The sequence below is a fragment of the Miscanthus floridulus genome, unplaced genomic scaffold, assembly GCF_019320115.1.
Source record: "Miscanthus floridulus cultivar M001 unplaced genomic scaffold, ASM1932011v1 os_1970_1_2, whole genome shotgun sequence".
Taxonomy (NCBI): Eukaryota; Viridiplantae; Streptophyta; class Magnoliopsida; order Poales; family Poaceae; genus Miscanthus; species Miscanthus floridulus.
Genome location: NW_027098019.1, coordinates 39002 through 47425, shown reverse-complemented (window position 1 = coordinate 47425; position 8424 = coordinate 39002). Strand labels below are relative to the sequence as shown.

At 51.6% G+C, this 8424-nt stretch overlaps 1 protein-coding gene across 1 annotated transcript; it reads left to right on the top strand.

Moving 5' to 3' along the window:
- Positions 1-3780: 3780 nt before the first annotated feature.
- On the top strand, positions 3781-8144 carry LOC136534477 (E3 ubiquitin-protein ligase WAV3-like). The gene is made up of 2 exons (XM_066526900.1): positions 3781-4523; positions 5716-8144. The coding sequence occupies exons 1-2, from the start codon at positions 4176-4178 to the stop codon at positions 7669-7671; spliced, it is 2304 nt and encodes a 767-aa protein (XP_066382997.1). The 5' UTR covers positions 3781-4175; the 3' UTR covers positions 7672-8144.
- The last annotated feature ends 280 nt before the right edge of the window (positions 8145-8424 follow it).

Genomic DNA, 8424 nt, shown 5'->3' with positions numbered 1-8424 from the left:
CTGCTCCGATCCACCGGCCGGCCGGCCGGGGCCATGCATGCATGCATTTTCATTGCAACGCGGGCCACCAGCAACTGCAAGGGGCCAGGGGCTACAACTCCCGAATTCAAAGACAAGCCGATCCATCAGGCCATCACCATGTGCACGGCCACGGCATCTGTACAGATCGAAACACATCATGCATGCAACCGCAATTTGCACTAAAATGTTAATGGTGGATCAATTTTCCATATAATAAATATAATAAGCTTGCGTCATGGAGGAAAAAAAAGGATAGCCAAATGTAACAAGGGATCTTGCATTGGTTTCCAATTCAGAAGCTTTTATTTGGAATATGTAGGTCCATATATACTTTTTGTTTATTCCATACTATATAGGCAAAATTCTAATCCAAAATCGTAAGAATAAAACGGGCTTTTCCGTTAGTCTAGCTATATTACTCGAGTAAGAAATTATTCCATTTCTTTTGTAAAAGAAAGATCAGTTTGTGAACTTTCTTATTCGCATTTTTTATTCTAAAAAATGCATTGTCTCTCTTTTTACGGAAGCAAGAATAAAGGGTTTCCAAGTGGGAATTCAAGCTAAAATACCTATACAATTAACTTCTATTTCAATTGATTGAATCGGTTATATTTTCTCTTAAATTTTGGAAAAACTAATGTTAGGGTTCATTATACTTACCATACTTGTAAGTCTTTTATTTAACAGCACGTGAATCTTTTTTTAACATTAAAGTGTGAGGGGGGTTGCTTGGTTGCTTTGCTAGGCACTATCTATCCTTATCGAGCATAGATATGAATGGTGGAAGCCATACATTTTGATATGCAAGGTTTCATCTTCTATTGTGGGCTGGAGAGCCTTTTTATCCATTATTAAGGAATAGGAGAGCCAATTTTGCTTACCTAATTTGGCAATGATATGCTTGCCTAGCAAGGCGCACAAAGTAAGGTAAGCCTATGAGTCAAACACCCTATATATCTATTGCCTTTGTTGTCCCATAATAAGCATGCGCCTAACTATGACTTTTTTGGGTGTGTGTGTATGGGGTGGGGGCTAGTGTAGGTGAAAAATTACACTATTGTCCCTGTAGAAAAGGGTCTGACACTTGTGGTGACAGGCGGACGAACTTGTGTCTAGAACCCTAGTGCTAGAATCTGGCAGGCCTATCGATCGGTGGATAAAATTTGTTTTAGGATAAAATTTGAATCATAGAAGTGCAATTATTCTTTGGTGGATCCGTGGATAGATGAAGTAGAAGCTACTAATTTGCGTCATGTATACACACACATTTGATAGAAAATTCTCAAGAACCAATATAGAAATATAATGTACGTAAAAGCATCATGTGTATTTATTATTATATATAAAAAATAAAAGGGGATGTGAACATGCAGCCTGTTCGTTTCGGCTGAAACGATCGTGGATTATTACTGCTGACTAGTTTGGTGTGAGAGAAAAATACTGTTCTGGCTTATAATCTACGATCGTTTACGACCAAGCGAACATGCTGATGAACTAGGAGTAGTTAGGACTAGGAGGAGGTATTCCAAAAGTGCAGCAAGCTAAGCTAAGCTGCATGAGCTCAAGGAGGAAATACGTACCGCTAGGCAGCAGCGGCAGCAGGCTGGCGTGAATTTCATTAGCTGGGGAGGCACACACGCTGTTGGTTGATGCGAGCTCATCGAGCAGGCCACGGGCGATAGATGGCAAGTCACCCACACCATGGTTGCGATGCGATGGCCGATGGCTCCGCTCCGGCCACATCCATCCATTTGTGCCGACCAACCATCCCATACGCTGTTGGCTGATGAGATGACTGCTGCAGCGTCCACGCCGCCGCCGCAAGCTGAGCAGTTGCACTGCTGGGAAAAAAAATTAAACGAAATCATTATGACCAGAAGAATGGACTGTTACTTCCTAGACTAGAGAAAATAATAAAAACGTCGTCTGAAGAAATTAACGGAAACCATGGTTTTATCCCTCTGCTTCATCGTAATTAACATCAAATCACTTCTTTTCATAAACTGAGAGAGATTCTTTTATGAAGCCACTGGCGGTGGTTAAGAGTTGACCTACACAAATAGATATATAATATACACATGGTGTCACATCTCACCACCTCTCTACTTGTCACATGGCTACATAAAGATGGGCATCTGGTAAAAATGTACATTGCAGTATCTTAAAATGTACATTCCTCCTAAAAATACAGAGCACCTCCTTGTACTGATTCCTTGGTTGTGCAATCCTTTATATATGCTACTTGATGGGGTTTTTTTCTTTCTTATTATCAGTTCGTCTTAAAATTCTAGATCTAAGCACTACATATTATAATTAAAATCCTCGCCAGTAGTTCGTAGGTTGAGTAATCATGAGGCCAAATCTTACAAACTTTGATCAATAATTATTCAAATTATATACAAGTTTTGGACAAAAAAACTCAAATCAATAGATTTGTGTTCAAGGTTCTCTAAGGTGATATCTAATTCTTTAGCAAACATCAATATATTGTACGAGAAATTAAGTCAAAATACATTTTGTCGAGTAAGCTAGTCCATAGCCGATCCTTAAACTTTTAAGGGTGTGTCATCTCCACGCGACGATGACAGAGCTGAAGCCGAACCACGTGAGGCTTCGACGCATCTTGTTCTCAATGCTCGTTGTTGCCACAATCTTGCATGTGTCCTGATGGTACTCCAGCAAGGTCATCTCCACTGGTGCCATGGCTGTTTCTCTCAGAAACCCTAGTCAAGCCATGCCAAGCCACCCGACCCTCGCTGAGCCCTAGCTCGTGGCCTGGCCCACCGTCATTGTTGCCACCGCACGCGTCACATGCCGCCTCTGTTGTCATCACCGCTCTCACCCCTACTAATGTCTGCACCGTCGCAACCCTCGCCAACCCCATCTACGTCCGACACCCTAGTCCCCGCCCGCGACCGCACACCCCTCAATGAGTTTGTGAGAGAAGAGAGATAGGATATAGGAGAGAGGGCTCGGGAGAGAGAGAGAGAGAGAGAATAAAGAGGAGGCATACGGAGATGACATGTGGGCTCCACATGTTAGCATACGGTTCGGACTACTGTTGACCTGAAGAGAGATTGGAGGTTTGGAATAGGCGTTTGAAAGTTTGAGAATCAAGAAGACACGTCCTTGCAAATTGAAGGAACACATCATGTATTTTATGACTTTTCTCTAATCATATACGTTTAAAGGGCATGTTCGGCTGGTATTAAAGCCGGTTGATAAGCCGGCTGAAGCTGATTTGTTGTAAGAGAAAAATATCGTAGATTCTAGCTGATAAGTCGGCTGATAAGTTCAAGCGAACATGCCCATATCGACACCTTTTAACATCGACCACAAAATTAGAGCAACGGCATATAGATGAGGCCTGTTGTATGTAAAGCCTGAAATGTCCATCTTTTCCTGTTCAGGATATGATACGGTATCTTGAGTTCCCTGCTCCGCTCCTGCCAGTACTCTCTAGAAATATCGTCCTGCTTTGGTTTTGGTTGGTTTATCCTACTATGCTGTTGCTAGTGGGAAATCTTGAAGCTGCAATGCAATTCTCGAAGTCTGCGATGATCGGTTTGGGTTACCAATAACAATAGAGCCCGGAGGAGAAGATATCGGGAGGAGCGAGACATGGATTTGTGAATATAATAATCAAATGATGGAGGGCATGATGATACGATCAGCTTGGGGGACCCGCCGCACCCGGGTAGGTTGTGAGAGAGATACAGCAGCTGCGGCGGCACCCTCATAATTGCAAGGCAGCTGCTTGCGGAGCGGGGAGGAGGGGATACTCCTACATACTGTACATAAATAATGGCAGACCAGTCGTCGTCGTCGTCGCACCAGTACTTCTTCGCTCGTTGCACACACACAGCACCAAACAGAGTACGAGTGCTGCTGCTGCTGAGACAGAGAGCTTCAAGAGAGCGAGCAGGCTCCTCTCCTCCGACCCGGGATTCCGTTGCCATGCCATTCCTATGTGATTGATGCTCTCCCTCTCATCCTCCTGCTCCGTAGTATTATTATCAGCAGCATCAGCGCGTAGCAATTAAGAGCGAGATCAGCGCCACCAGTTGCAGCTCGCCACCTTCCTTCCACCCTTCTTCCCTTCGCTTCTTCTTGGGGGTCTTTGGCCTGACCAACCAAGAACGACGAAGAGAAGGATGGGGACGGGGTGGCGGAGGGCGCTGTGCACGTCCGTCCAGCGGGACGACGACCGGGATGACCGCGACGCCAAGAACAAGAAGCGCCGGCCGCAGCACGACGCGCCCAGCCCACGCAGCACCAGCGGCGGCGGCTTCTTCTCCGCCGTCAAGAGCGGCAGCAACCCGTCCACGCCCACCCTCCGCTGCCGCACCAGGCCGCTGCAGCAGCCGGCGGACCCCGCCCCCGTGACGCCGCCGCCCGCGCGGAAGCACCGCGTGCCGCTCTTCCAGGCGCTGTCGGCGCCGGCCTCGCCCAGATCCCCTTCCAGATTCGCGCTGCTCAAGGCGTCGCTGCTCCCGTCCAAGGTACGGTACTGTGTACACCATCTCTCACATTTCACGTTTTTTCTTTCTTTCCGTCCTCTTGGCTTGATCCAAGAACTGAACTGAACTACAATGACGGGGATGGAAAAAAAAACATGGATCGATTCGTTCTCGTCTCTTCTGATTTGGTTGACCCTTGCTTGCTGTTCTTCAGCGGCGCAAGCAAAGCAAAGCCAGCCGACGAAGAAAACTGAATCGAATGCACTCCACCATGATTGTCCTAGTATAACACTAACTTAGTCTATCAGCAATGGAGCTTGTCTTTTGCCCTGGCCGCTCGTGATTGGTGATCCCCATCTCTCTTCCCTTCTCTCTAGAAAGAAAGAAGAAGAAACCAGCCAGCAATGATTGCCACCACCCTCCCCTGTTTTCCACCTTTCTTCCTCCTTGAGATTCTTCCTCTCCAACTTGTGATGATTGAGCAATTATTATTATTATTATTATATCGTCGTCGTCGTCGTCGTCGTCACTCACAGCAGCAGCAGAAGGAGCAGCTTTTTCCAATCAGGCCACTCGTTTGTTTTTGTTTTCCTCCCATCCCAATCCCCCTGATTGCAATGCGTTGCATAGCATCTTCTCCCTGGATAGACTGCCATGCCCCTAGATTACCAAGCAGCATTCAGCAGAGATCCTCCCATCCAGCCTTTTCCTCTCCCTTTCTTGATTCTCATGCATCTCTTGCCATTATCCGTCCAAAAAGAAAAGAAAACCGTACTGCTACAACAACACCTTTTAGGATTGAGGACCTCTGTAGCAGTATTGTACTACACTTTTTAGTAGTGCTAGCAGCAGCTGCACAGCAGGATGCAAATCCCCTGCTTTTCTTTTCTTTTGGAGAAGGTGTGTGTCCCCGTGGGAGGAGAAGGTGGAGCCTAGAGCACAAAAAGATGGTTCCAATCAGATCACAGCAGCTTTTACTCGTCCAAGATGGAGATTTTGATTTGAGTGCTCCAAATGATCCTACTGCTAGCGCCCAAAAAGTCATCTTTTCCCTCATCCCAACGTTTGCTCTTTTCTTTCTTTCTTTGGGAAGGGAAGCCAAGGGAAAGAAATCACCCAAATTTGTTTTCTTTTCTTTTGTTTGTTCATCGTTCTCTGTCTTTTCTTGCAGAATGCGTGCGTGCATTTGTCAGCTGCTAATGGTTGCTCTCTTTCTCTTTGTGCCTGTGTGCAGTCCCGGTGTGGCGTGTGCTCGCGCGGCGTCAAGAGCGGCGGCAGCTCGGCGGTGTTCACGGCCGAGTGCTCCCACGCCTTCCACTTCCCCTGCATCGCCGCCCACGCGCGCTCCTCCTCCGCCAACGGCGTCCTGTCCTGCCCCGTCTGCGCCTCGCCGTGGCGCCAGGCGCCGTTCCTCGCCTCCCTCCGCCTTCACTGCTCCTTCCACGACGACGCGCAGAGCAAGCACCGAGGCGGCGGCGACGACGGCCGCAAGACGCCGCCGCCCGCCTCCGCCGCCGCTACCGGTGGTGGTGGCCCCAAGCTCTACGACGACGACGAGCCGCTGCTGGCGCCCAAGGCCGCGGCCAACGGCGGCGGCTTCAACCCGATCCCGGAGGCCGACGAGGACGACGACGAGGAGCAGGGCGCCGCCGAGTTCAGGGGCTTCTTCCCGCGGCCCAGCACCACGTCGGGCCTGGCCGTCACCGTGGTGCCCGAGGCCGCGCTCGTGTCCTCGGGCCGGCGCCACGGCAAGTACGTGGTGGCCGTCAAGGTCAAGGCGCCCGGGCTGCGCTCCTCGTCGGCGGCCCCGCGGCGCGCGCCCATCGACCTGGTCACCGTGCTGGACGTCAGCCAGGGCATGATGGGCGAGAAGCTGCAGATGCTCAAGCGCGGGATGCGCCTCGTCGTCGCCTCCCTCAGCCCCGCCGACCGCCTCTCCATCGTCGCGTTCTCCGGCGCCGCCAAGCGCCTGCTGCCGCTGCGCCGGATGACCAGGACGGGCCAGCGGTCCGCGCGGCAGATCGTCGATCGCCTCGTCGTCTTCGCCGCCGCCTCGACCACGGCCACGGCCACGCAGGGGCAGGAGCAGGCGCAGCAGAGCGCGTGTGTGGGCGACGCGCTGCGGAAGGCCACCAAGGTCCTCGAGGACCGGCGCGACCGCAACCCCGTGGCCACCGTCATGCTGCTCTCCGACACCCAGCAACAGAAGCAGCAGGCGCCGCCGCTGGCGCCGGAAAATTCGACGAGGAAGCAGTTTGGGCGGCCAGCCGTGGTCCCAGCAACGCGCTTCACCCACGTGGAGATCCCCATCGGCCCCGGCGACGCGCCGCCTCTCGTGTCCGAGTCCGAGGTGAAGCACTCTGAGCCTCCCGTGGAGCACGCGTTCGCCAAGTGCCTGGGTGGGCTGGTGAGCGTGGTGATGCAGGAGGTGCACCTGGAGCTGGCGTTCCCGACGGGGGAGATCACGGCGGTGTACTCATGCGGGCCCGGGCAGCAGGCCGTGGCGGTCTCCGGCAGCGGCGGCGCGGGGGTGAGCGTGCGGCTGGGCGAGATGTACGCGGAGGAAGAGCGTGAACTGCTAGTGGAGGTGCGCGCGCCGCTGGGCAGCCACCCGCACTCGCTGTCGGTGCGTTGCAGCTACCGCGACCCGTCGTCGCAGGAGACGGTCCGCGGCGCGGAGCAGCCGCTGCTGCTGCCCCCGCTCCAGGGCGAGCGGGCGTCGTCGTCGTCGTCGCGGCGGCTACACGACCTGTTCGTGGCGACGCGCGCCGTGGCGGAGTCGCGGCGGCTGGCGGAGCTGCAGGACCTGGCGACGGCGATCCACCTGCTGTCGTCGGCGCGGGCGCTGGTGCTGCAGTCGCCGCCGACGCAGCAGCAGCAGGAGCTGGTGGGCAGCCTTGACACGGAGCTGAGCGACATGCGGTGGCGGCGCGCCAACCAGCATCAGTACCAGCAGCAAGAGCCACTGACGCCGACGTCGAGGAGCGGCAGGAGGAGGGGAGACGGGGACACGACGACGCCCGTGGGGACCCCGCGTGGGTCAGCCGGTCCTGGAGGGGGCGGGGCCGGGGAGCCACTGACGCCCACGTCGGCGTGGCGCGCGGCAGAGCAGCTGGCCAAGGTGGCCATCATGCGCAAGTCCATGAACCGGGTCAGCGACCTGCACGGCTTCGAGAACGCGCGCTTCTGAAGCTAGCTGTGATCCCTGTCAGGTCATGCCTGAGATGTCTGTTTGTAATTGAGTCGTATTTTGTTTTGCCCTTTTTCGTTTTCGTTTTCGCTTGTGAAATGAGACAGAACCAAAGAGGAGAAGAGGAGGAAGAAGAGAGCCCCCGCCCCGTGCCTCGCCCCGCTTGATGCCTTGTTTAAACCTAGTGCATAAAATCTTAGGGTGTCACGTGTCGTATGGGGTGTTATACTAATAAAAAATCAAATTACAAATCCATCAGTAATCCTTCATTAGCACATGTGTTAGTGTAGCATCACCTTGTCAAATCATAGACTAATTAGGCTTAAAAGATTTGTATCATAAATTAGTCGTAAACTATATAATTAGTTATTTTTAGTCTATATTTAATAATTCATACATGTGTTCAAACACATTCGATAGGAGAGGGAGTAAACTTGACAAAGACAAGCTAAACAAGGCCTGAGTCCGGCGAACGGCGGCTAGTAGAAGATGAACAGAAGCAGTCAGAGCTGCTGTTGTTGTTATTAAATACCCCCTTATTATATATGGATTATCAATTATGATGACGATTATTTAATCAACCCAAATAGGATGAATCCTTCCATTTTCATTGTTCCTATTTGTTGCTATATGAGTACTACTGTAGAAGATAATTGGTGGCAGCTGCTGTTGCGCTTTTACATCTTGCAGTGTCAATCAGATCATGAGCAACAGGAGCCTGTCTGACGGCAACCAGTCGCAAGGGAAAGCAGG

Excerpts from the sequence above, each read along its gene's own strand:
- LOC136534477 (XM_066526900.1), top strand. The coding sequence starts at position 4,176 with ATGGGGACGGGGTGGCGGAGGGCGCTGTGCACGTCCGTCCAGCGGGAC. Across the intron at positions 4,524-5,715 it reads CGTCGCTGCTCCCGTCCAAG|TCCCGGTGTGGCGTGTGCTC; the intron begins GTACGGTACTGT and ends GCCTGTGTGCAG.